The sequence below is a fragment of the Chinchilla lanigera genome, unplaced genomic scaffold (genome assembly GCF_000276665.1).
Source record: "Chinchilla lanigera isolate Chin_1 unplaced genomic scaffold, ChiLan1.0 scaffold00057, whole genome shotgun sequence".
NCBI lineage: Eukaryota > Metazoa > Chordata > Mammalia > Rodentia > Chinchillidae > Chinchilla > Chinchilla lanigera.
Window position 1 is genome coordinate 5,238,562 of NW_004955458.1, and position 26,746 is coordinate 5,265,307.

The 26,746-nt window shown below is 54.3% G+C and overlaps 3 protein-coding genes across 17 annotated transcripts in view; 2 read left to right on the forward strand and 1 right to left on the reverse strand.

The window, feature by feature from the left end:
* The first annotated feature begins 8 nt into the window (after positions 1–8).
* On the forward strand, positions 9–9,150 carry Mbd6 (methyl-CpG binding domain protein 6). Of its 13 annotated transcripts, none has more exons than XM_013520886.1 (14): positions 9–184; positions 812–1,069; positions 3,082–3,145; positions 3,342–3,478; positions 3,787–3,889; positions 4,081–4,243; positions 4,454–5,506; positions 5,670–6,331; positions 6,597–6,750; positions 6,884–7,056; positions 7,175–7,591; positions 7,691–7,743; positions 7,890–8,031; positions 8,185–9,150. In XM_013520886.1, the coding sequence occupies exons 4-14, from the start codon at positions 3,366–3,368 to the stop codon at positions 8,257–8,259; spliced, it is 3,108 nt and encodes a 1,035-aa protein (XP_013376340.1). In that variant the 5' UTR covers positions 9–184; positions 812–1,069; positions 3,082–3,145; positions 3,342–3,365; the 3' UTR covers positions 8,260–9,150. The 13 variants fall into 13 exon arrangements, 11 of the variants coding, with proteins under 11 accessions (XP_013376340.1, XP_013376339.1, XP_013376347.1 ...); XR_001236449.1 differs by lacking the exons at positions 9–184; positions 812–1,069 and adding an exon at positions 1,769–2,088 and having other exon boundaries at positions 8,185–8,682; positions 8,936–9,150; XR_001236450.1 differs by lacking the exons at positions 9–184; positions 812–1,069 and adding an exon at positions 1,769–2,088 and having other exon boundaries at positions 8,185–8,429; positions 8,936–9,150.
* A 159-nt stretch (positions 9,151–9,309) lies between these two features.
* Positions 9,310–25,863, reverse strand: Dctn2 (dynactin 2 (p50)). Of its 3 annotated transcripts, XM_005397395.2 has the most exons (16): positions 25,679–25,863; positions 24,789–24,857; positions 19,569–19,577; positions 17,018–17,023; positions 13,970–14,066; positions 13,718–13,779; positions 13,281–13,379; positions 12,848–13,008; positions 12,386–12,533; positions 12,016–12,081; positions 11,784–11,822; positions 11,547–11,624; positions 11,382–11,453; positions 11,057–11,159; positions 10,863–10,954; positions 9,310–9,762 (listed from the first exon to the last, which is right to left on the reverse strand). In XM_005397395.2, exons 1-16 carry the CDS (start codon positions 25,712–25,714, stop codon positions 9,676–9,678), a joined length of 1,224 nt encoding a protein of 407 aa, XP_005397452.1. In that variant the 5' UTR covers positions 25,715–25,863; the 3' UTR covers positions 9,310–9,675. The 3 variants fall into 3 exon arrangements, with proteins under 3 accessions (XP_005397452.1, XP_005397453.1, XP_005397454.1); XM_005397396.2 differs by lacking the exon at positions 19,569–19,577; XM_005397397.2 differs by lacking the exons at positions 17,018–17,023; positions 19,569–19,577 and having other exon boundaries at positions 25,679–25,862.
* Kif5a (kinesin family member 5A) overlaps positions 25,713–26,746 on the forward strand; it is a 46,689-nt gene continuing 45,655 nt past the window's right edge. The window contains exon 1 of the mRNA XM_005397522.2: positions 25,713–25,766. Within this exon, the coding sequence (XP_005397579.1) occupies positions 25,713–25,766 (54 nt within the window). The remainder of the gene's footprint in view (positions 25,767–26,746) is intronic.

Genomic DNA, 26,746 nt, shown 5'->3' on the forward strand with positions numbered 1-26,746 from the left:
GAGGGCCGGATCCGGAGACCTACCAATCGCAAAGGGGCACGCCAGCATTGGCCCCGCCCCATCCCTCACAACCGCCACTCAGGAGCTCCGCAGGACCGCCCCCGTCGCTCCCTCCCGCCAGGGGGTCGACGTCTTGTTGGACCCGGAAGTAGCTTTGGGTCACGCGGGCTCGCGGAGGCGGTGGGTGAGTCATGCGCGCGCAGAGGGGAGTGTGGAGGGGGGAGGGGAGGGCAGGGGGGCGGGGATGATGCAATGTTTGGCAACCGGTGTCCGCGCGCGCACGCGCAGGGGACAACGAGGGTGGTGGGAGGTGCGGAGGGTGGGGGAGAGGAGAGGGCGGGGCGCCAGCTCCAGACACCCAACGGCCCCAACGGCTATCAACTGTGGCCGCCCCCAGGCTGCTGTGTGGCGCCTCACTGCAGCTTGTCCCCTCTCTCCGAAGCTGCTGTTCCGCCCCCTTATCTTTCCTCCCGTTTTACCTTCTCCTGAAGGGACTCCCATTTTCCTTGGCCCCTCCCAGCTAATGGTTACACAGGCTTGGGAATCACTCTCCTTTCAAAGTTCGCATCCATCCACCTGGGTTGACATTTTATTAAAGGGGTGTCTGCTTTTCACCTTCTAACGCCCCCGAAAGACGCCGAGGTCCTGGAATGCGCTTGATTTTCTCTGCTTCTCTCGGAAGAGCACCCTTGATTATTATGGTATAGCTTCTGATCGCTCTCGACATGCCAGAATCTATGTTCTTTGCTGAGTGAACCCGATTCTATTTTCTCCCTTATTTTTCCCCGTGGTGCTTTTATGTCTTTCAAAGACCAAGACCCTCCTTTTCACTGTGCCAGAAGAGCAAATCCCGCGACTCCCTGACTCCCCGCTGAGGCGCTGGCACAGGCTCCGGTCTCCTCGGTGTCGGGTCGCGACCTCCGGGGGAGCGGAGCCGCGGGGACGTGCGTGCTGCCGAGCTGAGCGCATGACTTCCCCGGACGGGCTGTCAAGAGCCCGGATTCCGGCCTCTGCTCCCTCGCCTGCCCGGCGATCCCACCGCTCTCATTTGTAAAGATAAGTTGTGAAGGTAAAATGAGAGCATTCTGTTCATGAACTTGGAAGCAACTTGAACAAAAGTAGAAAGCAGTATGCAGAACGCCAAGTATTTTTCTGGTGCCGTGAAAACAGAGGCTTCGTAGTGGCCTGTTACCTGGCCTGTCATACCCTGATCGGGGCAGCCAGAAACCGTCCCGAGAGCGGTTGTGACTAGATGGCGTGGCAGTGACAGGTCCGGGGCCCGGCTGCACCGCCGCTGCAGACCTCCATTTCCCTTTCTGTGAATGGAGGTGGGGGCCGGACCAGATGGTCTCTCCTGGCCTAAAGACAGACCAGGTTGTCAGTGACAGGCGGAGGTCATGTGACTTGACAGGCCGAGGTCGTGTTGTGACATGTTGACCTGGGGAGGCGGGTCAAGTCCCAGCGCACTACCCGGGAAGGCTTTGGGGCGGGGCAGGGCAAGTCCCGACTTTCATCTTTAGGAGCTGGCCCTTCCCGAACCTGGCATTCCTGGCTCCCCCAACAGATTGTGGCTTTGGAAGGGCCCCTCTCCGGGGAGGGATGGGATTGGCCACCAGTGGCCTGGGAAGAGGCACAGATCCTTCCGCCCAGGGTGGGGGGGCCGCGTGGGGTGTTTGTTCTCTAGGGGATTAATGGGGGGTTGTGGGGGAGGGGCGGGCGCGCTCCCGCATGCGCACTGCGGCCCCTCCTGTTGGCTCGCGGCTGTCCGCTGGGCGGGGGCCGGGCCCCGCCCCTCTCCCGTCCGGGCGGCGGCGGCTGCGGCGGTGGCGGCTGCAGCGACGGCGGCGGCGGCGGCAGCAGCCTGCGCGGTGCCTTCTGGGAACGGAATCCCCAGGGCTGCCCCTGGCCCCCATGGCGCATGCGCGGGAGGCCGCTCGGTGATCCGCGGCGGCGGCGGTGGCGCTTCCTGCTAGGACCGGCCGGGGCCGTACCGGAGGCTCGGGCTCCACCGACCCTCCTCCCACTCCCTCCCACTCACCCTCTGGGCCGCGACTGCGCAGGGCGGGGCCGGCCGAACCATGGGCCGCGGTGAGTGCGGGGCCCGGCCCCCCCACCCCGCCCCTCCCCCTCCCCTCCTGTCCCTACCCTCTGCCCCCTCTGCGTCCTCCTGGCCCCTTTCCCCGGCCCCATCCCCACTCCCCCGCCCTCACCTGCCCCCCCCGCTTCTCCCTCTCGCTGCCTGACTTCTGCCTTCCTCACCTCCCTCCCTTCAGTGCTTTGCCCACCCTCTGCCCGCCCTCTCTCCCAAGTTCCTTCCTAGTTCGTGCGCCTTCCCCTCCTCCCCAAGCAGAGGGAAGCAGTCTGGGTGACAGGGCGCCTTGTTATGAGAGGGAAAGTTTGGAAACCGTCAGTGTGGAGTGGGAGCGATGGTGAGGTTGGGGAGAATACTTGCAGGTTTGAGGGGCTTCCCGCAGATGAGAGGAGAATGACTTGGAGCTAATTGGAAACCAGGGGGATTGGAGGTTCTCAATCCTCTTCCTTGCCTTAGGCTTGGAGAAGAGGGAGCTTCTTTGGATCCTGGGAGGAGGCAGAACTGTGATCCTCGCCCAAGCCCCAAATAAACTAGATCAGTGATTGTCTGGTGGAGTGGGCATGGGGGATTTCTGCTGGTACCTCTCCAGCAGGCAGTCGAGCCATTGCCTGGTGACCGTGCGGCCGGCCGTCTGTACTTCCATATGAACTTCCTGGGGAGATGAGGCCCGGCGGTCTGGGAAACTTCTCAGTGTCCAGGCTTTAGGGGAATCTATCCACGCCTCGCACGCAGAGGTGTTCCTACTAGGACAAAGGGCCTGTCCCACCATATGCCTGGAAATTGGCCTAGGGTGCTCTGGTCCCTGGGAGTTGAAGCGCTGACCCTCTGGTCCTTGGGGACTAGGCTTTGAAAAGATGGTTGTGGACTCCGCCAGCAGATCACTACAGGCGTTTAGCTCACACTGGTAGGGTCTGCTCCTGAGTGTCCTGGGCCGTGGTGCTCTTCTCGAGTGGGGCAAATTCCTGAGGATCCTTTCTCCTGTGTTGCAGGTGTGGGCTAAGCTGGCGGCCCGGGCTTTAGACTGGACCTCACAATGTTTGCAGAGATGTTCAGGTAGCCATGGCAGTGTGGCAGTATGGCACAGGCTTCCTTCTCATTCTCCCAGGTCTCTGAGGGGCGCCGTGTCACTCTGAGGCTTCCCCTGAGTTTCCTTGGGTCTCCCCGCAACCTTTGCCTTCCTGGAGTCCTCCCTCAGGTGCCCAGCCCAGCTTAATCCTCCTAGTGCCCACATGGATGTCTGTGTTATCAGGCACGCGGGAGCTGATTACACACAATGAATGGGGGCAATGAGAGCAGTGGAGCAGACAGAGCTGGGGGCCCTGTGGCCACGTCTGTCCCCATCGGCTGGCAGCGCTGTGTGCGAGAGGGTGCTGTGCTCTATATCAGGTATAGATCTTCCAAGTTCCCCACGTTCTGCCCACCTGGCTGTCCTTGGCTCGCGCAAGTTTTCTTTCCCACCTGGGCTTTCAGAAGTCTGGTCTCGGGTCCCCCTTGCTGTCCTTCCTTCTCCTTCCTCAGCCTTTCCCGCCTCAGCTGTTTTTGCTCTCTGCATTTCTGGGCCCTGCATCCGTTTTCTGTCTTCTCACTTCCCTTACCCTCTGCCCTTCCTGGGAAGTTCTTCAACTGAAGAAGTGACCTTTAGGGAGTATCTTCTGATTCACCGTCACCTAATTTCTGGCCCTGTCCTCTCCCAGCCCAAGTGGCACAGAGCTGTCTTCCTTGGAACAAACCCGGAGCTACCTCCTCAGCGATGGGACCTGCAAGTGTGGCCTGGAGTGTCCACTCAATGTCCCCAAGGTCAGAGTCATGATAGGTGCTAGAGAGTAAAGGATGAGCCCGAAGTCAGTGCAAATCGCTGACTAGGTAGCCTTTGATGTCCCCGGCTGTCTTGGGAACCCTAGTAGCCAGGAGCCCTCCCATCCCCGCATCTCGGGCCCCTGCTCCTGAGACACGCCCTCAGGGTCCCTGCCCTGCCTCCTACCCTACAGGTTTTCAACTTTGACCCTTTGGCCCCGGTGACCCCGGGTGGAGCTGGGGTGGGGCCGGCATCAGAGGAGGACATGACCAAGCTGTGCAACCACCGGCGGAAAGCTGTTGCCATGGCAACTCTGTACCGCAGCATGGAGACCACCTGCTCACATTCTTCTCCTGGTGAGTGTTCTGCGGCCGCCCCGAAGACTGAGGGGAATCTGAGGGTCGGGAAGGCCATGGTGGGAAGGGTGCGGAGCGAGGTGCGGAGCTCCTCGCTGAGAGGGGGCCCTGCGAGGTGGGGAACTTCCTTGGGAGGTGGGACTGGAGAAGACAAGAGAAAGTTCTCGGGAGGGAAGCTAAGGTTGACCCTTCATTTCTCATTTATTGCAGGAGAGGGAGCGAGCCCCCAAATGTTCCACACTGTGTCCCCAGGGCCCCCCTCTGCCTGCGCTCCCTGTCGAGTTCCTCCTGCAACTCCACTTAATGGGGGTCCCGGCTCCCTTCCCCAAGAGCCACCCTCAGTTCCCCAGGCCTTCCCCCCACTCGTGGGCCCTGGGGGGCTCTTCCCGCCACCAAGGCTTCCTGACCCCATCCCCTCTGCGGGCAACAGCAGCCCCTGTTTCCTCCCGAGGGGCAATGCCCCCTCCCCAGCCCCACCCCCTCCCCCTGCCATCAGCCTCAATGCGCCCTCGTACACCTGGGGGGCTGCCCTGCGGTCCAGCCTGGCGCCCTCTGACCTGGGCTCTCCTCCGGCTCCTCTCGCCTCTTCCTCGCCACCGGCAGACCCCCCTCTCTTCCACTGTAGTGATGCCTTAACGTCCCCTCCCCTGCCCCCGAGCGGTAATCTCCCCGCGCCCCTCGGCCCCCCTGGTCCTGCCACTCAGCCGTCAGTGTCTTCAGCCACTATGCACCTGCCCCTGGTCCTGGGAGCCCTGGGAGGGGATCCCACGGTGGAGGGGCCCGGGGCGCCCCCCTTTCTTGCTAGCAGCCTACTCTCCGCAGCGGCCAAGGCACAGCATCCCCCGCTACCCCCGCCCAGCACTTTACAGGGCCGAAGGCCCCGTGCCCAGGCACCCTCCGCTTCTCACCCCTCGTCACCCCATCTCTCTCAGCGGCGATCCCGCCGACCCCCAACTGTCTTGCGATTGCTAGAAGGGGGAAGCCCTCAGACCCCCAGACGGAGCCGTCCTCGGGCCCCTGCTCCTGTGCCCCAGCCTTTTCCTCTTCCGGAACCATCCCAACCCATCCTCCCTTCCGTGCTGTCCCTGCTGGGACTGCCCACCCCTGGCCCTTCCCACTCTGATGGAAGCTTTAACCTTCTGGGGTCAGATGCACACCTGCCTCCCCCCCCAGCCCTCTCCTCAGGGAGCCCTCCCCAGCCCAGGCACCCTGTCCAGCCCTCCCTGCCTGGGCCCACCAGTGGCAGCCTCAGCAGTGTGCCAGGTATGCGTATGTGGAGCCCCTCCTTGGCCTGGGGGGTGGGGGCAGCCGGGGCAGGGCGTTGAGGTGAAATTGCAGCGCTCCTTGGTGGTTGGGCCGAACTCGGGCTCTTTGGCTGCTGGGAGAAAGGGCTTCCCCGGAGCTGAATCTTTCTCTTCTTTTCCAGGTGCCCCTGCCCCACCAGCTGCCTCCAAAGCTCCCGTAGTCCCCAGCCCTGTGCTTCAAAGCCCATCGGAAGGGCTGGGGATGGGGGCGGGCCCAGCCTGCCCCCTGCCTCCCTTAGCTGGTGGGGAGGCTTTCCCTTTCCCTAGCCCGGAGCAGGGCCTGGCGCTGAGTGGAGCTGGCTTCCCAGGGGTGCTGGGGGCCCTGCCTCTCCCTCTGAGTCTGGGGCAGCCTCCACCCTCTCCTTTGCTCAGCCACGGTTTATTTGGTGTGCTGGCTGGGGGTGGAGGACAGCCTCCCCCTGAGCCCCTGCTACCCCCACCCGGAGGACCCGGCCCTCCCCTAGCCTCAGGCGAGCCCGATGGGCCTTCGCTCTTGGTGGCCTCCTTGCTCCCACCACCTTCATCAGACCTTCTGTCACCTCCCCCTGCCCCCCCTGGCAACCTCCTTGCCTCTTTTCTGCCCCTTTTGGCCCTGGGCCCCACAGCTGGAGATGGGGAGGGATCTTCAGAGGGAGCTGGGGGTCCAAGTGGGGAGCCATTTTCAGGGTTGGGAGACCTGCCCCCGCTACTTTTCCCCCCACTTTCAGCACCCCCTACCCTCATAGCTTTAAATTCTGCGCTGCTGGCTGCCAGCCTGGATCCCCCCTCGGGGACGCCCCCCCAGGTGAGGACGGGGTGAGTGGATGGGACAGAACAGGAGGTAGAAGCAGAGGGGGGAGCTGGGAACGGAAGCCTTGCAGTTTCACGCCTGAGCCCCTGGGAGCTGTGGGGAGGACTTGCCCTTGGCTGGAAGCGGGATGGCTGTAGGAACGCGAATTGAGTCAACGCGGCCTAGTCGCTTGAGGCTTCCGTCAGAGCCTGTGTGTGAAAGTCTGTAAGTCTGCCGGACACCTCCCCGTGCGAGTGCTGTAACGGTTCTCTCCCCTTAGCCCTGTGTCCTGAGCGCCCCCCAACCTGGACCACCTACCTCCAGTGTCACCATGGCAACTACTGACCCGGGGGCCTCCTCTCTGGGCAAGGCCCCCTCCAACTCAGGGAGACCCCCCCAACTCCTTAGCCCTCTGCTGAGTGCCAGCCTGCTGGGTGAGTCTGAAAGAGAAGCAGTGAAAAAGCGGGGAGGAAAGTCCGACTGACCACTTGGGTGAAGCCTGGAGAACAGTAGGGTCCGAGCTGCCTGACTGGTTTGCCTGGGGCGAGACCCTGTCTCATTTTTCAGCAGGTGACTTATCCTCACTGACCAGCAGCCCTGGAGCCCTCTCCAGCCTATTGCAGCCGCCTGGCCCTCTTCTCTCCGGCCAGCTGGGGCTGCAGCTCCTCCCTGGGGGGGGAGCTCCTCCACCCCTCTCCGAGGCTTCTAGTCCCCTAGCCTGCCTGCTACAGAGTCTCCAGGTGAGCACAGGGGTGGCTGTTTGTCAGGAAAATCTTGCCTAAAACTGGAAGCTTAAGGGTTTCTGAGTTGCAGTGCAGAGGGTTGAATTTGCCACTGACTGAAATCTTCCTTTGCCAGCAGATTCCTCCAGAGCAGCCAGAAGCCCCCTGCCTGCCCCCCGAGAGTCCTACTTCAGCCCTTGAGCCAGAGCCTGCCCGGCCTCCCCTCAGTGCCTTAGCCCCGCCCCACAGCTCTCCCGACCCCCCAGTCCCTGAGCTGCTCACTGGGAGGGGGTCAGGGAAACGGGGCCGGAGGGGAGGAGGGGGACTTAGGGGCATTAATGGTGAGGCCAGGCCAAGCCGGGGCCGGAAGCCTGGCAGCCGGCGAGAGCCTGGCCGAATGGCCCTCAAGTGGGGGACACGTGGTGGCTTCAATGGACAAATGGAACGGTCCCCAAGGAGGACCCACCACTGGCAGCATAATGGGGAGCTGGCTGAAGGGGGTGCTGAGCCCAAGGACCCACCCCCTCCTGGGCCCCATTCTGAGGACCTTAAGGTGAGCGCAGTGGTTGAGGGCTGGGCTCGCAGGCTCTGGGACGAAGCCGGGCTGGGCCTTTTCCTCACTTTCCCATACACAGAGTCTCTCTCCCCTCAGGTGCCCCTGGGGATAGTCAGAAAGTCTCGCCGTGGCCGGAGGAGAAAATACAAGTGAGTGTTAGGCCCACCCTTAACTGGCCTTTGCCTGCTTCTTGTTGGGATGATAGAAGTGTCCAAAGAGTGGCTTGGCTTTCAAAAGGGGCAGATACGTAACTGAATACGAATAAAGATACTATGCCTTTACTATCCAAATGTAGAAAGTTTCCCACCCAACCTTCTGAAATTCACCTGGTGCTTGGGGAGCTGTTCCTGATCATCTGTGCCCCTTATTGCAGCCCCACCCGAAACAGCAATAGCTCCCGCCAGGATGTTCCCTTGGAGCCCAGCCCCACAACCCGAGTGAGTGTGTGCGGGTGCGGGTGCGGGTGGGTGGGTGAGCGAGTTGGGGGTACACAAGGGATGAGAACGGAGGACGGGAGGCTTGGAGGAAAGGGGAAAGACTTCTGGATCCCTAGCTGACGGCTGACTCTCGCAACTTTCCCTCTGGTACAGGCGGCTGTCCCTCTGCCTCCTCGGGCCCGCCCTGGCCGTCCTGCCAAAAACAAGAGGAGGAAACTGGCCCCGTAGCAGCCATACCTGGAGCTGGATCTGCCCGTGACTGGGGAGAGCTGAGTGCTGAGCCTTGGGAGCCCCTGCCAGCCACGCGCACCTGTGGACAGTGGGGGGGGTGCTACTCCCCACTCAGAGCACAAATGCAACCCCTTCCCCTACAATCCCATCCTGAGCCATTGCAGGGGGTAAGGAAGCTCACCCTCTCCCCCCCAAAGCCATGTCACTGAAAAGGCCTGGGGGGGTGGTATGTGGCCCTCTCCCCACCAGGCGCTAAGGGGAACACCCCCTTCCCGAGGTCTTTTATTTGTTTAAGTTATTTTTGCACAAATGACTCTTTTATATTTAATTCGACTTCATTGCCTCCCTTCTTAAAGCCAGCAGGCTCAGTTTACAAACCTGTGAGCTACTGTTGGCTGCTGCCCTCCTTCCCAGTGAAAGGTACAAAGCAATAAGCATCATGCATCTTCCCCCACCTAATATCCCTCTGCTTCTGGCTCAGGTTGCTCAAAGCACAGATCCCCTCTTACCCCTGTCCCCAGGATCGAAACACAGAGCCTCATTTCAGAGTGTAGCCAGGTTCCCTCTACTTTCCTCTGGGATACAGAAAGGGGATAAGGGGGCAAAGAGAGCCCCCTGGGCCTCTCCTCCCATACACACTACACTGCCCCTTCTCCCCCATCAAAATGCTCAGAGACGTTGTGGTGATGCGACTGAGGATTATGCAACGTGGTCCAACCGGAGCGGCCAGCATGACCAGCTGTCCAGGGGCTGCCTCCTGCCTTTTCTTTTGTAAAGACAAGACCCTTGGGAGTTTTAATTCTGTTTTGTACTTGCCCTTTGGGGCCTCCACTGCTTTTCTATGGGAGACACTCTTAATTTAACAGATGAGAATATTTTGAAACTCTGGCTCTGGCTCTGTACTCATTTCTTATTTAGTACTTTAGTACGAACAGGTTCCAGCTGCAATCTGTTTCTGGTAGTAGAGGATGACTTAGGCTGCCTGTTACGTTCTAAACTTTGTGTCTCGGTACTGCTTCTTCCCCAGGAAACACAGCAGAGGCCACGCAGAGTACAACAGCATTTAATGGTCAGAAACAGTTGTACAGTATTATAGTCAGCCACAGAAGCTGTGTTGGAGGACAAGGACCCGGTCCTCCCCTATACCAGGCAAAGCAGTATTGGACGTGAGCTGGCATGTAACGAGGCCCACGTCCTCATCCCCTGGGCCTGAGGGGAGACCCCACCTAACACCCCCAGCTACCGCTCCGTTCGTTCATCAGGGGAGGGGCACAAAGCCCACATGCAAGAAGAACCCTTGCCCCCAGTGTCAGGTAAGGTGGGCTGGGGGAGTTACAGTGGAGGGGAAACCCTGTGTAAGCGCTAAGAGCTCAGAGGGCCAGCTGGTCCCTGCTCTCCACCTCCTGAAGGTGCTCACTTTCCCAGCTGCTTCATCCGCTCCTCAATGCTGGCGAAGTTCCCCTCCACCGTAGCCAGGTTCTCGCGCACGGTTGTCTGCACCTGCAGAGAGGGTAGAGAGGTGTACCGTCAGGCTGCGGTGCCTACCTGCATGAGAAACAGCCAGAGAAATTACAGAAGAAAAAAATCAACGGAAACACAGCAGATGGGCCAGGGGAAGGGATGGTTACCGTGCGGTTTTTCAAACCACCCGTGGAGTGCCGCGGGCCTAGCCTGGGGTTTGGAGGACTCCTGAGAAGCTCCTAGCCAGGCGTGGTGGTGCGTACCTGTAACGCCAGTACTTCTGGAGGCTGAGGTAGGAGGATACCAGGTTCTAGCCCAGCACTGGCAACTTAGCCAGACCCTCTCAAATTTAACAGCAGGGCTGGGGATACAGGTCCGAGTGACGGCTCTAGGTTCACTGTCCACTACTACTTTAAAATCTGTTGTATGCAGTAAGACCCAAATAAGCCTGAGCAGCGGAGATTATAGGTATGTGCCACTGTAGCTAGCTATAACAATACTTGGTTTTCCTTTATCTTAGTGGTCTTGTGATCGCCTGACTAGTACTCCAGCACTGCGTATGGTGCCGCCGAGAAAAACTGACCTACTGTGTGCCAGGCACTCCTAAAGGCATGAAAAAGGTGAAGGTCAGGGTCCAGGTCGGGAAGTGGTTGGACCCTGGCAACGACTGTAAAGCCACGTTAGGACCACACAGAAAAGCCTGGATTTTGAAACAAGTCCACTAACACCTAGTAATTCACCCGTATTATTGCACCTAACCCACATAACTGAGGGAAGGGCAATTACGAGTTGGTTGACCTTTTTTTTTTTTTTTTTTCTGGAGACAGGGTCTCACATTATAGCTCAGGCTGGCCTCGAACTTGCTATGATCCGCTTGCCTCGGCCCCCTCTGAGTGTTAAGATTATAGGCCTGTGCTACCGAGCAGCTGACCAGCTGGAAAGAAAAGATGGATGTTCCTAAGTTGTCCCTAAGTTGTCAAAGGTCCCCCACTGTTGAAAAACAGTACTGAGATTCACACCAAGCCCCCGCCGCAACGAAGGCCAAAACATGAGCTAAGGCAAACCCTACACGATGAAGCTGGAGAACCTAGTCTGTTTATGCTAGAGAAAGGTGAGAGCAGACCAGCAGAGGTACACACCTGGGTCAAAAGGGTGGCATTGTCCTTGAGGGAACTGGCAATCATCTGCTGGGTGGTATCTAAGTGCGTCAGGAGCTGGCCAAACTGCATGGCTACCAAAGAAGAAAGGTACGGTTGAGACGAGAATCCGAGACAAGAGGAGAGGGCAAATGGGCTGTCTCAGTCCTTGGCGTGCCTGGCGGGTGGCCTCCCACCTTGCTCATGCAGCTGCTTGATGGTAACAAGTCTCTGCACCAGCTCAGGAAGGGTGGAGGCTATGGGGCTCCAGCGCTGTATGGTTTCATATAACTGGTGCACCTAGAGAGATGACAGGGCCCAGAGCAGAAGGCTGAGGAGGCCATGAAGAGCTCACCGTGCGGAGAGGATCGGAGGAGGAGAGGGAAACACTGTCCTGACTCTCGCAGCTGATACGAACTTATAGAGACAGGACCTGAGGGCCCAGTGTGCTCTCAGGTATTACCATTTGGAAAACTTGAGCCAATGCAAGGGCTATGAAAATGGAGAAGGTATCTTCCTGACCTTGCTCTGCGTATCGGCATCCTCCACAGAGGCTTTATGCTTGGCAATCTCATTCACCTTTCCCAGGACACTCTGAAAGCACAGATTTCAAAGCTGACAGTGAGGGAACCCAGGGCTTCAGATCGCTCAAGTTACCCAGAATGCACCTGCTCCCCCACTAAATACCTGTAGCCGAGCCTCCACTTGGTCCAAAACTGCAAGGTCCAGGGCGCTCACCTTTGCCTGTAACAGCTCCACAGTCTCCTGGGGACGGTGGGGGGACGACGTAGCAAAGGGAAAGCTATCAGACTAAGAACAGGCCTCCCATATTCTGTACTCCTATACAGCTACAGACTGAGAAGTGAGTCTCGGGGGAGGCCCAGGCCCAGCCCCCCCTTAACCCAACACTCCTTCCACACTCACCATCAGACAGGCTCCCTGCAGACCTGCAGAAAGGGGATTCTGGAGGAAAAGGCAGAGAAAAAAGTGACTCTCATCGCACGTGACTACCACCTCTCCCCAGCCTTCGTGCTTCTAGCTGGCAGACCCTGGTAGCCAAGGCCCTTCGCTGACTTGGCTTGTCTGGAATGCCGTGGGCCTTGGGGCTCAGGGTGCAGGGTCTGAGGCTCAGACTAAGTCAAGGAGAGCAGCTGACCTGAGCATCCTGATCACAGCGGACAGCTGCCTCCAGCTCTGTTAGGCGCCGCTCAAGTTCTGCAACCTAGGGGAGAGAGGAGGCAGGGTCTGCCTTCACGCCTCTCCTGCTACTGGAGGAGCAAGACAATGCTCTGTCTACTCGTCACCCCTGCCCCTTCCCTGAGAGACTCCTTTCCCGGCAGCACATCTCTAGCCAAAATTTTCAACTCCTAACTGAAAGGAGATGGGTGAAAAAAACACGGAGAATGAGACACCACGATAAAAGCCCCCCTAGCACCTCCTCCCCGGGCTGACCCTTCGGAGGCAGAAACACTCTGGGCCAACACCTCCTCGGGCCCTTTAACCATGCACACTATACACAAGCTCACTTTGGCCGCCTGCGAGAACCTGTCCTGCTCAGGCCGCGAGTGCAGTTCGTACGTGACAAGGCTGCTGTCCTGGGCGCTCCCACCGGCCGTCTTTGCCCCCGAACTCCCTTTGCTGTTCTTTGTTGTTTCCAGCTGCAGCAGCAGGCGCCTGGTCAGACCAAGTGAAATATCAGGACTTGAAAGATGAGGGCCAGTCACTTTCTCTTCCCTCGCAGTCAACGTTCAAGAATAGCTAGGCTGGAGCCAGCATGGTGGTGCACGCCTGTAATTCCAGCACTCGGGAGGCTGAGGCAGGAGGATTGCTGTGTGTTTAAGGCCAGCCTGGGCTACAAGGTGGGTTCAAGACCAGCCTGAGCTGCACAGCAAAACCCTGCCTCAAAAAGATTATCCCCTATCAGGAGCTGACTGAGTTCTTCCAGATCCCCCATCAGCAATGATTTTCCAACCGAGCAGGGCACCCACTTAGCCAGAGCTCCGTCAGGGTCGCTGAGGTTGATCGCAGCATCTGGTCCCAGCAGCTTCTCCAGGTGGGAAGCAACCAGCTGCTGTTTCAGGGCTGCCAGCTGCTTAGCCAGCACCACGGGAGTCAGCTTCTCCTCACTGGCTGACTCCTTCACCGCTGTCTGGTATGAGAAAGAGGCAGATCACGTGGGACGGCAGGAACGAATCAAGACAACAAAAAACATCAACACATAAGGACGGCTGGGCTGAAGGCAGTTTTTAGCACAGCAGACTGTCTACTAATAACTCTGAACGTAGATGCACGTGTATCCCCAAGGCCTGGGAACTTTGGCTCCCTCACTCAAGGAGGTAGGGAATCTGCCTTCCTCTGGGAGGTCCTGCTCTGCTATGTAAGCCACACAGCAGAGGAGGGGAGAAGAGAATGTATAGTTACCTTGATTTTTTCCACTTCAGTTGTCAGCTCTTGGACCTCATGCAGTAGTCGCTGATACTTTTGCTGAGGTGTCTCCTTTACTGCCAGTCCCTCTCCAAGCTAGAGAGCAAACACAGAGGGGGATGCCACACCTCCCATTACAAAGAGCCTCAAGAATTTGTCCAAACCCTAGGCCTAAGTCGTAAGGTATCATGTCCAACACCTGAACGCTTAACATCTTGCTACAAAAAGAAATGGAGACAGCCAGAGGCCCGGAGGCTCCCCAGAGCTATCAGGCGTGGCAGTGGGGAGCAGAACATCACCCACTACGCCCCGCCGGTTTCCTCAGGACCTGACCAGAGAAACTCAGAACCCTGAACGCACCCCTTTGATCTCCCTGCTAAATGTCTGCTAGATAGGGTCACCACACCATTCCCACCCCCACACACAAAACAAACCATCTCATAGTCTCCAGACTCGTATCCTGTTCTCTTGGTTTTCCCAATGCGATCTGAGAAATCTGCCAAGAAAAGAAGACCGGACTGAGGGCCTGGTGTGGAGCTAGGGTCATCCTATTTTCAGGTGACTATGCCGGCTCACCACAGAGCGACCCCTTCTCTGGAACAGAAGTCACTGAGATCGGCGGATAGGAAGCCACGCTTCGTGTCTGTCCTCCCAGCTCCCCCTCCCCAGCTTCAGCTTCGGCTCACCAAGGCCCTTTGTCCCCACTCTCTTGTCCTTGAACTTGTCGTAGGCAGCGTTGGGGTTGACAATGATGTGCTCCACACTTGTGCTCGTCAGCTCCTCCTGCAGGAACAGGCAGCTCAGACAGAGGAGGCAGACTCACGCCCACCCGAGAACTTCCTCTAGCCCACAAAACCCCGACCCACCGGGAGACCGAGCCCGATTTTTCCAAGAGGAAAGAAGGGTGGCTCCATTACAAACTGCTGACCCAGGCTCAGTCTAGGAAACAGAAGCTTCCTGGTAAATTCGGAGCCTCAGTTGTATAAATATTACACCCTGATTCAGCCGGGAACAGAGGCAGCAAGCCTCCCCACCCACTCTGTACATACCACCCCCCACCCTTCCCGGCGATCTGGCACGCAACATGCACTCAAGGCAAGAAACCAGCACGACCTCTTCAACCTCCCCCTCCCAAAAGTACGTCCCTGCCAACTGAGCAAGTCCATTTTAAAGCTGACCTCCCATCCTTGCTGGAGGAAAGAGGAAGAAAGGCAGACAGGCCAATTATCTCGGAGTATGAATATTAAACGTGCTGAAGGTAAGATACCAGCTCGCAGATACAAAAGGAGGGTTGGCAGAGGGCCTGACTAGAAGCCTAGTTTCTAGGCTGCCGTGAGGCCAGGCAATTTAGAGGACAGGGAGAAGAGCAGAGGCTTACTGGCTTATTTTTAAAAGGACATCTTGGAGGCAACAATCATGAACAATAGCAGCTTGCCAGGAACACCCTGGGCAAGGGTTACATGTGAGCCCTGCAAAGCAGACGGTGCAGCCCTTCTCTCAGAGGAGCACCGTACCTACTCTCTCCCCCTGACGCCTCTGCGCTGTCCCAAGAGCTGAAGCTCTACCATAATCAGGGACTCGGCAGACAGAATGAAAAGACACTGTAACCTAGAAACCAAAACACAGGTTTTCTCCTTACTAAGCATCAACTTGTTCAGCGTCCAGTAACTACACCAGCACTGGGCACTCCTGACTCACACCCCTCCTCTACTCAGGAGCCTAAGAGCCTCCCATAGAGTAATGAAGGCAGGGGAGACACTCAGGAGTCCTTGTTTATTGTGGTGGGGGGACACATCCCCCTTTCACAGGAGGGAGCAAAATGAGTCTTCTTTCTTTCACCTAGAAAAACAGTTCTGGCAGGGCTGGTGGCACACGCCTGTAATCCCAGCACTCGGAAGGCTGAGGCAGGAGGATGGATGTGAGTTTGAGACCAGCCTGGGCTACAAAGTGAGCTCAAGGCCAGCCTGAACTGCATAGTGAGACCCTGTCTCAAAAAGACCAAAAGGAAAAAAGAAAAACAGTTCACAACCCTGGTTCTACATTAGAAACATTTAAAAACATATTTTTTTAATGGCCTGTGACCACTTCTTAGATGTTGATTTAATTGTTACAAGGCAAGGCCAGATACCCAAGTGATTCTGATCACAGCCAGGAACCTCCAGGAACCTCCGCCTGTGTGTGGGTGTGTGGGAAGGGGGAGGGCAGGCGGGACAGAGAGCAGCAGATAGAGGCAGGCTCTGTCCCTCACCTCTCTACTTTGCTATTAGAGAAGGAATCAGTGTGGGTGGCAGCTTTAAAGATAAGGGGGAAAAGTTAGACCTATCAATTTTGATCTCTAGCTCTTCTTTAGGGAATTGCTAGACAGAGGGCAGAAGCCACAGACCAAGGGAAAACAAAAGGGCCCAATGTCCTATATGCAAATCCCAGGGGGAAGAGATATTTGAGTCCCAAGTAAGTCTCTCTTTAACCTTCACTGAAATGGGATAGCCAGCGCACCCACACAGAAAACAGCTGTGTGGTCTCTGGTCTCTAGAAACAGTCTGAGAAGGATGCAGGCTGAGGATGATAACTTTCTCTGAAGCTGCTGCTTAAGAATATATGCCACTTCTCCCGTGAGAGCTCCAGTCAAAGGCTGATAGAGCAGAAACCTTTAAAAAAAATTTTTTTTAATGGCTGGGCATGGTGGCACACACGTGTAATCCCAGCACTTGGGGAACTGAGGCCAAAGGATTGCTTCAAGTTCAAGACTAGTCTGGGCTACACAGTGAGCTCAAGGCCAGCCTGAACTGCATAGCGAGACCCTGTCTCAAAAAATAAATACATAAATAAAAATAAAAAATTTTAAAGTAACAACAAATCCTCCTAAAAAGGTAATTTTTTTAAAAAAGAAAAAAAAAAAAAAATGAAGCTGGGCATGATGGTGCACACCTATAATTCCAGCACTTAGGAAGGCTGAGGCAGGAGAATGGCAGGTTTGAGCCCAGCCTAGGCAATTCAGCAAGTCCCCGTCTGAAAAAATAAAAAGGGCTGGGGATGTAACTCAGTGCAAAGACCAGGTTCAATTCCCAGTATGGGAAGGAAAAAGAAAAGGAAGGAAGAGGAGGACTGGGACTATAGCTCAGTGGCAGAGGTCACACCCAGCATGCTCAAGGGCCTAGATTCAATCCCCACACCGCACACACAAAAAAACGAGAGGCATAATCTGCAGACCAAACAGAAAACACAGTCACCATCGTTAAGCCCTTATAATGGGTGAGTAATATGCAGATGAGAACCTGCTTTTTATTTATGTCCCTAAACAAACAGGAAAAGAGGAGGAGGGAAAGTGGGGAGTACAAAGGGGGCAACACAGAGAAGGTGGAGCTCTGAAGTTCTAGACAGCCACGGGGAGAGACAGCACTTTCACCCCTGTCCCTTGCTGTTTGAGAACGACCTGGCCAGGAGGGCTGCCGGCGCTGGCATCCTCTTGGATCTCTCTGGGATCCCTCTGCAGCCCAGGGGGACTCAGGTGGGCAGCACGTGCTAGTCCTCCAGCAGCTCCTATTCTGCCAAGGTCTCAAAGGTGGGGGGCATGGGCTGTGACAGGGTCACTGCGGTGACTTAGGAAAAGGACGTCCACTGGGTGCTGGCCTGACTAGAGGGAGGAAGGACTGAGCGGAGACCAGAGGACAGAGAAACAGCTGCCCAGCACAGCACACCCCGTTACAAAGCAGACGGAAGGTCGGGCTTCTTACCAGCTCCTTGCGGTTTCCCCAGAGGTGAGAAAAATCAAAAGAGTTAAAAGGAAGGGGGTGGGGGAACGGGAACAAGGGAGGGAAAAAAAAGACAAAATTGTTATTAGCAAATTGTCACATGCACTACATGACAGTCTTCAAACACACTGTACCACAAGGTCCCAGGGGAGCCTAGCAAAATTAGAGGGCCGAGAATCAGCTAGATACCCCAACAGAAAGGAGACCGTAGACCCTTTCCTTCTCTGGTGGTGAAGATGTCATGAAGCATCGGCATCACAGCACCAATTTAGAATCATCTGAGAATGAGGAGTTAGATGTTACAAGCTGGCGGCAGGAAAAGGAAAGTGCAGGAAGAGAAGGTGGAGGTGCAGGGGAAGCTGTAGAAATGGCGGAATGTGCAGCAGAGGATGTGGAGATTCTGAGGACATGTAGCTGCCTGAGGGTCCACGTTCTCGGGAGGGGGCTTCCCTCATTAGATCATGGTCCAAGTCCTCCCGTCTCCTGGTTCCTCTAGTGAAACACTGGACATTTAACATCAGAGTAAGGTCATAAAGAGGGCGGCTCCTCCGGGTTGTCTGACAGGGCTTTAGGTTAGGCAGAACGAAATGTGTCAGCTGGGCTGGGGATATAGCTCAGGTCGTGAGTTTGATTCCCAGTACCAAAAACAACAACAACAACAAAAAAGTGTCAGCTACCCAGCGCCAGTTTAAGGAAATAGGAAGCATCTAATTGCAGTCCCATTCTTATTTCCTGTTGCAGAGGAGGACAGGCAGGGCAATCTGGTCCTTCACGAGTCTGTCTCGGGTTTGTATCCATTCTGAGCGGCTGGTAACTTGTCCTGCCACTCTGAGTGATGCTTTACAATTCTACAGCGATTTACTGGCAGAAAGAGCCCAGTGGATACCAAGAATCAGATACCAGCCTATGTATAGAACATGGTTCTTAAACCCGGTCTGCAAGATTTACAGGGGCTGGAGCATGGACAAGGGGGAAGGGTGAGAGCATTTCAAAAAGGTCTTATTTTAGTACAACCTACATAGATAAGGTCTTACTTCCAGACAAGACTGGCTTAGAACTGCTACAAGGGCAAATCTAGCAGTATGCCCTGCCTGTGAGGGGCCCTGGTGATAGGCAGATGGCAATGTGGGAGACTGGGGATGGTTACGTACACACGAAGACCTGTAGGGGGAGAAAGACAAGGGATTCCTATCCCAAGGTCTCCGCCAGATGTACCTGACCTCAACTCTGCACTCCCCGGCCAGGGCCAGGGTCCAGGGCAGCCAAGACTTCTAGTACAGGACTGAGTGGCTCCAGGTCCTGTGGTCGGGGCTGAGTTCTGCACACAGAGGGCCTAAGCGCTCACGGTGCACACATGCACATGCTCGGGGGACAGCCCAAACTTACTGTCTCACTGAGCTACAGCCAGCACGGGAGAAACTCAAGGAGAAGGGTGGGGGGGATCGGCCGTAAACTTACGCTCACACCATCGGAATGGGCGGAACAGGGAGCACAGGAAAGTCCAAGGACAGTGGTGCACTGGTTTCCAGCAGCACGTACCACCTCCGGGGCCGTCTGATGAGGTGGCGGGGACTGAGGGGGGATGGTGAGCTTGGGGGATGACGCGTTACTTGAGGCAGTAACCGTTCCCATGGAAATCTAGTACAGTGGGAGCCCCCGTGACTGGGATATTGCAGGTGGCCTGGTCCAGGGGGCCAGTTTACTTGGTACGAGACTCCCAGTCCCTTTCACTAGCAGGCGGCTGTGCCTCAGCGGGAAGACCCCAGGTTCTGAATGAGACCGGGGAGGCGGCCGCGGCTGCCCTCCGGAGCCCGTTCAGGTTCTCTGCCAGGGCGGCCGCAGCGCGAGGGAGGCGTCTTCAGAACCACGATGGCAAGGAAGGTGGCGAGAGCTACAGACTAAAACTGTCCACGATGGACCAGCGTAACGCTGACCATCCATCCATCTCTGCAGGAGGGACACAGAAACAGAAAGGCTCGCAGAGCACAAATCGCCCAGATTATCTGAAAATTGCGTATGAACCTTCCTTCCCATCCCATTACCCTTTTCTAGAATAGAATATTAAATGAGGGGTCTTGCCCCAGGGGTAATGCACGCGTAGCTAAGACGTGAAGACTTCTGCTGTCTCCCTTGTCTTCCACCCTCATTTACAACAGCTCAAAGTCACTCCAAAAAACTCTGTTTATTCCCTTTGGTGTCAAAAGGAAAAAAGAAACCCCCTTCAACTTAGTCCCTAAACACCTCACGTTTACAAGCCTTCCCGGCCTCTGTGTTTCCATCCCATCCTCCATGGGACAGTCTGATTCTGCAGCTCTCATAAGGGGAAGAGACAATGATTTGTGGATCATAGTTTTTTTAAAACCTTGATTAATGATCTTTAAACGTAAGGCCAGCAGACCCCTCCGTGACCCAGCTAGGGACCCACCAGAATTTAAACTGATTAGCTACAATTGCACAGCGGCAGAGCATCACATGCGAGATGGCAGATAGAAAAAAAAAAAACATGCAGAGAAGAAGCATTGAATGGTCTTACTTGTGCAAACTAGTGTCCAGGCGGGGTGGTGAGGGAGGATGGGGGAAGCATTAGGAAAAACTCAGGTAAGTTCAAGTGCGCCAAAAGTCAATGAACACATTCAAGCATTTTCCATATTCTAAGCTGTAAGGGAGAGAACCTTCTGTTTCTCTTTTTTTTGGTACCAGGAATCGAACTCAGGACCTTGCACTTGCCAGGCAGGCACTGTGCCACTGAGCTAATCCCCGGCCCTCAAGAACTTGCTGTTTCTCATCTCAGACTATGCTGGAATTCCACCAAGCTAAGGCCAGGTAACTTTTTTTCCTTTTACGTGTCACTGGGAATAGTGGTGCCATAAAGGGAAAACTTCTAGTTTCTAGCGAGGCTTTCTGAACTTACACCCCTTGCTTCAGCAGTTCAAAATCCACAAGCACAATGCCTGGCTGATCCAAGAACACCTCACTGATGGCTTCAAAAAGAGGGCACCTCCACTTGGGAATTAGCGTCCCTAACAAAACATTTTAAGAAAAGTTTCAAGCCAGACTAAGGGGTGCTTGCCTGTGAAGCCAAGAAACTGCAAGTTCAAGGCCAGTTCAGGCAACTAAGTAAGATCTTGTCCAAAAGAAAATTTAAAAAGGTCTAGGAGAAGCACGGCATGGTAAGCCCAGCACTTGGGAGGCTGAGGCAGGAGGACTGCCACGAGTTTGAGGCCAGCTTGGCCTATATAGTGAGCTCAAGGCCAGCCTGAACTACATAGTGAGACCTTGTCTCAAAAAAAGGGCTGGGTATGGGGTGTGGTGATGTATGTTTGGGAGGCTGAGGCATGAGGATAGCAAGGTTGGGCCCAGCCTGGGCAATTCAGCAAGACTGTCTCAGAATAAAAGACCAAAAAAAAAAAAAAAGGGCTGGGGATTCATCTCTATATGAAGGCCCTTGGTTTAATCCATAACACTGTGCAAAAATGCAAAAGTAAAAAAAAAAAAAAAAAGCCTGGCATGATGGCGTACGCCTGTAATCCCAGCACTAAGAGGCTGAGGCAGAATGATTGCTGTGAGTTCAAGACCAGCCTGGGCCACAAAGTGAGTTGAAGATCAGCCTGAACTGCACAGTGAGACCCTGTCTCAAATAGACCAAAGGGAAAAAAGTTTCCAAATGAGCCCATTGCCCTAATCAATCCAAGAGTATCTAAAATGCAGAGATCTGTCTAGATTGAGGAGGAAAGGGCTACCTGTGGCATTTTATCTCAGAGTACTTTACTTCTTGCTGAACTTGTTTTAATGGGATTTTAAGAAAAAAAAGTCAGGACCATCTACAGCAAAACTAAAATCTCCTACTACTTTTGTTTTGTTTTGTTTTTTTGTTTTTCTCCGGTACCGGGAACCGAACTCACGACCTTGCGCTTGCCAGGCAGGCGCTTTTGCCGCTGAGCTAAATCCCCAGCCCGTCTCCTACTACTTTCTTGTCCCATTCTCCCTACAATGGGATTCGTAAGACTTACGTCCAAGTTAAATTAGCAACTCAGATATTAAAGGGACATTAGAGGACACTATGCCCTTCAGTAGTCCAATTTCTTCCACGATGGAGAAACCAGAGGAAAGAAGTTAAAGGACAGTGAGAGCCAACAATACTTGACATCCCTTAAATACGAATGTGGAGACCTTCTAGAAGGTTCCACAAATGTTACCTACATGTACGAATTCCCCATGACGAATGTACATATCATGTACTGCAAACATGTGCTAACAAAAATTTTAAAATCAAAACTTTTTCAGAAAAAAAATGTTTCAGAAAAGGTTCTACAAAAATTGGCTAAGGTGGACATGGTAGCACATGTCGTAATCTCAGGTACTCAGGAGGCCGAGGCAGGTTGTTTGCAAGTTGGAGGCCAGCCTGGGCAACTTAACGAGACCCCATCTTCAAATGTAAAAAGGGCCGGGCATGGTGGAGCATGTGTATAATCCTAGCACTCTGAAGGTTGAGACAAGAGGACTGATTATGAGTTTATGGCCAGCTTGGGCTACACAGTGAGACTCTGTTTCCAATAAATAAAAAATTTAAAAACTCAATGGTACAGTGAATGCCTAGCATGTACAAGGCCTAGGTTCAATCCATAAAACCATAAAAAAAAAGAGAGAGAGTGAGTGCTGGGGTGCTGTGCACACCTGTAATCCCAGCACTGGGGAGGTTGAGGCAGGAGGATCACTTCACCTTCAAGGCCAGCATGAACTGCATAATAACACCATCTCTCAGAAAAAAAAAGAGAAGTTGGCCACATTGATTATCTTCAGGGAAGGGGACCTGGGAGGGGTGGGAGCAGGGGTGGGAGAGGCTTTGCTACACAGCCTTAAATTTTGGTTCCCTGTGCATATATTACTTATTTTAAAACTAATAAAATTAAAGTTGAAAATAACCTGGAGACTAAGGCAGAGAATGTGGTTGCCAGGTCCTAAGAAAGTGACTGCAAACCTCACGGTTCACCCGCAAGAGTGGAGAAGTGCACAGTCGCCTGTGCCAGGTCTTGGGCAGGCTGGAGAGAAGGGGACAGGCTGCTGGGGAGAGTGCAGCCCTCGCGGACACAGTGCTTCTGGGCTGGCGAAGCATAGACTCATTGGTCCTCAAGTTGCACATTTACATCAGTATTAAGAGCAACAGCAGAACCATTACTCAGCTGATTTCCCAAAAGCTGCCTTCCTGAGGCCCACAGGGACTTGTAGGGGGCCAGACATTAGCTGACATCAGGAAACATGCGGGCTCCTAAAGCAGCTGAAGGTCTCCCTATCCCACCTACTCCTCCCTAATGATGGAGTCATTTACCCAGGCCTAGGGGATGGGGGCAATTTAATTCCTTGACCAGCCTCCTTGGCAGCACGCCTCAGGAAATGAACACTCATGGTGTCCTCTCCCCATCCTTAGCTCTACCCAGTCGCTACTAAAATAGGCTGTTCAGGCTGGGACTGGGGAGGGAACAGCCAATCAGAACGTCATATTCAGGTTCTTCCATCCCTAGAATGGGTATCATCTTCTTATTAAGAGCTGTCCTAGTACTCTCAACAGGAAAATTACAACTTTTATTGTTGTCTGGAAACTGCTGTGATACTATCCATTCAAATTACAGCCAGGGACAAAGGGGCATTACTTCACCATGAAGGCTTGATACTGCATAGGCAGAGGCCTAGGCCAGAACTAAGTAGTCTCTGAACCGTGCTAGTACAGGGAACTCCTCAGCGTACACGCTCCTACCCTGTCAGGTGGGAGGCAGCTTTCTCCCAGGATATCTCTTGGAGTGACAGGTGCACACTCAGGTCCTCGGGCAATGACATCATCTGCATTATCTCCAGATACTCAAGCCTGGGGGACAGACTGACATGCCAGCAAATACAGAAGCCACAAGAAACACATCACTGAGAAAAGCTATGGGGAAGGTGTTTACCACAATGTAGAAAGCACTTCCACATGAGGGAATAAAAAAAGGAATAAGTGAGTACGCCAAGCCATACGTAGAAGCCAGCAACCAGCAGTCCCCAGAACTAACCAGCCCCACAGACACGGCCACAGGACTTACAGACACACATACTGGGGCTGTCTACGGAGCCTGTTCCTGTGACTCTTGGTCACACCTTGAGTGAGACCTCACAGCATCAGTGTGACTCCAGCCCAGCTCTCTATGCAAATAACAGAATCTAAAATATAATCTATGAGACATGCTGATAGATCTTTATCCCCAGGACACTTACGTAAGTTTTTGTTGTTGTTATTGTTCTAGGAATCAAACTCAGGACCTGGCACTTGCCAAGCAGGTACTGTGCCACTGAGCTATCTCCCTGACCCTACACAGTTTTTACTATGGTAATTTTCATTCAATTTTGGTTTTTCTCATGTTTCCTAAATGTTTCCTCTATATACCCATCTCAGCATTCCCCAATGTTTCCTGTATGTAGCCTAATCCTCTGTTAGTCTGGGACTCCTTGAGGGTAGGGACATTTCTTCCTCTGCACTGCACAAAAATCAGCAGAGAAGGAACACAATCAATCAATAATGCTAAGTGATTCCATTATGGTTAAAGTGTGTCCATGGCTAAGTCTTTCCTCTTCAGAGTTCTTGAATCTGAAAGTGTTGCTGTGACCTCTCCTCTGCTGAAATGAAAGATTTTAAACTTTATTTTGCTCTGACCAGATCAGAGATTTTATCTGTCTAAAACTTCCAAATCATTTTCTAACTCCTTACCCTACAGACACTGGATATTCATATAAAAGTACTTCTGGCTGGGCATGGTGGCGCACCCCTGTAATCTCAGCACTTGGGAGGCTGAGGCAGGAGGATCATTGAGAGTTCGAGGCCAGGCTGGACTACAAAGTGAGCTCAAGGCCAGCCTGAACTGCATGGCGAGACCCTGTCTCAAAAAGAAAAAAAAAAAAAAAAGTACTTCTGTACACTTCAAAGTCTAGTTCTTGGTAGGGTACTAATAAACATGTACTGAATGAAATAGTTCATAAAATAAAAGGCTTACTTCCTAATGCCAAGTAGACTATAAGTGATTCACTGTTTTGTTTTGTTTTGTTTTTTGAGACAGGGTCTCACTACACAGTTCAGGTTGCCCTTGAACTCACTATGTAGCCCAAGCTGGCTTTGAACTCATAGTGATCCTCCTGCCTCAGCCTCCCAAGTGCTGGTGCTGCAGTGATTCATTGTTATAGGTCAGAACTCAGTAACCAAACTAAGTCGCTAGTCCCAAATGTAATTGTTTTAAGATATTTCAATATTATTTAAAAGGCCATAGCTGGGCATGGTGGCACATTCCCAGCTATTTGGAAGGCTCAGGCAGGGCTCACAAGTTCAAGGCTAGGTTGGGCAACTTAGTGAGACCCTATCTCAAAATAAAAACAATGAAAAGGGCTGGGATACAGTTGAGTGGTAGAGTGCTTACCTAGCACGCACAAGACCCTGGCTTCAACCCCAATACCAGAAAAAAAAATTTTTTTAAAAAAATAAAATAAAAGGCCCGAAGAGTCAGGGCTTTATAAATAGATCTTGTTAGCTGTAATTCCCCTGACTTGACACTTCCTGGCACTGGTCACAGGTGGCTGCAAGCCCAGCAGGGCCTTAAGCCCTGCAATGTACAGACCACCCAAGTGGGGTTGGCATACCCGCTTATTGCTGTGGCTCCCCTCCCGGGAGAAGAGAAAGGATCTAATTGGGGGAGCGAGATTAGAGCTCAGAGGAATCCGGAGGCAGCAGTCTTACCGCATCAAACTCCGCTTGATCATCCTCAGGTAGGTCGCTGGTTTCATACACATCTGGCTCGTTTCTGGCCTGCAGGCAGAAGCAGTGACCGCCCAAACTCACTACCTAGCACCCACCAACACCCCTCACCCCACTCCATTTAAACAAGCCAGTGGAGAGGGGAAGCCACAACGCCACATTCCGTCCTCTCTTCTCCACCTGCCCCACGAACGGCAAGCCAGTTCCCGCGTCTCAGCGGGGTGCAGATGTCAGCGGGGTGGAGATGTCAGCAGGTGCGACTGGGGCCGGATGGTACACGGAGTGATGGAGAGGGCCGGGTCCTTGACAATCATTTGGTTCAAAGTAGGTGAAGGCCATCCTCACACCACTCCCACGGCGCAGGGGTTCCAAGTGACTCAGGTCCTCCGTTCCCGGAGTCCTGCGCCCCAGCCCCCAACCCTGGGACGCGGGCGAGGCCGCACGAAAGGAGGCGTATGTGCCCGCTTGCGCGTCTGGGGAGAAGGGTCAGACGGACACGGGTCCCTAAAGGACGGAGCTCCTCGCGGGGCGCAGGAGGGTTCGGCCACCGTAACCGCCCTCGGGGGGACGCAGGCCGTCCCTAAGGGGGCCGTACGGGGAGGTCCGGGGCGGCACGGGCAGTGCTGACCGGACGCCAGAGAACCTCGGGCCTCTGGGCCAGGAAACCGGCGACAACCGGAAAGGGGGCCCGGAGCTCCGCCCGGTGGCCCGGCCCAGCGGGGTCAGGCGTCCGGAAGGCGCTGCAGCCGGCCGGGAAGCGAGCCGGGCGGACGAAGGGCCGCGGGCGGCAAGGGCCGCGGGCGGTATCTGGTAGGGGGTCCTCGGCAGGCCGGGGGCGCGGTCTTGGGGACCCGGGCCGGCCCTGTACTCACAATGCCGGGAAGGTCGGCGTACTTAGGGTCCGCCATGGCGGCGGCCAAGCAGGGCTGGGGGACCAGAGCCTCGGTTGAGCCGGGGCCGGTAACCGGGTAAGGGAGAGGCTGGGTCCGAGTCCCCGGCTAAGGCGGCGGCCAAGGGAGCGGCAGGTCAGGAAATCTCGCGATAGCGGTAGCTCGGCAGCAGGGTAAAGCACAAGTCGCGAGAACACCCGCTACCACACCCCTAGAGAGGCTGGGATTGGCGAGAATGAGGCCGGGGGATGAGGTAATGGCGAGGGGGCGCCGCCTAGGATTCTGGGATATGTAGTCCTGGGCGCACCGGTCCAAGAATAACCATATGCACCTGACTATTTCACACAACTTATTTTCTTTCATTTTTTTTTTACATCAAGTCTGTGAAAGAATTTTATATTTTCATTTTCTTGCACTGCCAGAAATTAAGCGACTAGAAATCACGCAGCTGGTCACGTTGTGATATAGCGAGGGCTTCAAAAACATTTTCTCTGGGCGTAGTGGTGCATGTCTGTAATCCCAGCATTTAGGAGGCTGAGGCAGGAGGATTGTCACGAGTTCGAGGCCAGCCTGGGTGAGTTCGAGGCCAGCCTGGATTACAGAGCGAGACCTTCTCTCAAAAAACCAAACCAAACCAAACCAAAGCCAACACACACACACACACACACACACACACACACACACACCAGTAACATTTAGTAAACACTGTAGGTTAACAATGGAAAAGTTAAGCACTCTTCTCAAGTTTGGGCTGCCAGATAAGATACAAGGTGCTTAGTTACATCTGAATTTCAGATAACGAATAGAGTATTGATTCTTGGTTTTTTATTCCTATGTTTGTTTTTTAGTATGCCTCAAACCATATCTGAGGCATACACATACAAGACATGGTGGCGCACACCTGTAATCCCAGAACTCAGGAAGCTGAGGCAGGAGAATGGTTGCAAGTTCGAGACCAGACTGGGCTACAAAGTGAGCTCAAGTCCAGCCTGAACTGCATAGCGAGACACTGTCTCAAATATATATATATATATATATATATATATATAT

Excerpts from the sequence above, each read along its gene's own strand:
- Dctn2 (XM_005397395.2), bottom strand. The coding sequence starts at position 25,714 with ATGGCGGACCCTAAGTACGCCGACCTTCCCGGCATT. Across the intron at positions 11,823-12,015 it reads GCTGTGATCAGGATGCTCAG|AATCCCCTTTCTGCAGGTCT; the intron begins GTCAGCTGCTCT and ends CTTTTCCTCCAG. Across the intron at positions 11,160-11,381 it reads ATGCCGATACGCAGAGCAAG|GTGCACCAGTTATATGAAAC; the intron begins GTCAGGAAGATA and ends TCATCTCTCTAG.
- Mbd6 (XM_013520886.1), top strand. The coding sequence starts at position 3,366 with ATGAATGGGGGCAATGAGAGCAGTGGAGCAGACAGAGCTGGGGGCCCT. Across the intron at positions 3,479-3,786 it reads GGTGCTGTGCTCTATATCAG|CCCAAGTGGCACAGAGCTGT; the intron begins GTATAGATCTTC and ends GTCCTCTCCCAG. Across the intron at positions 5,507-5,669 it reads CAGCCTCAGCAGTGTGCCAG|GTGCCCCTGCCCCACCAGCT; the intron begins GTATGCGTATGT and ends CTTCTTTTCCAG.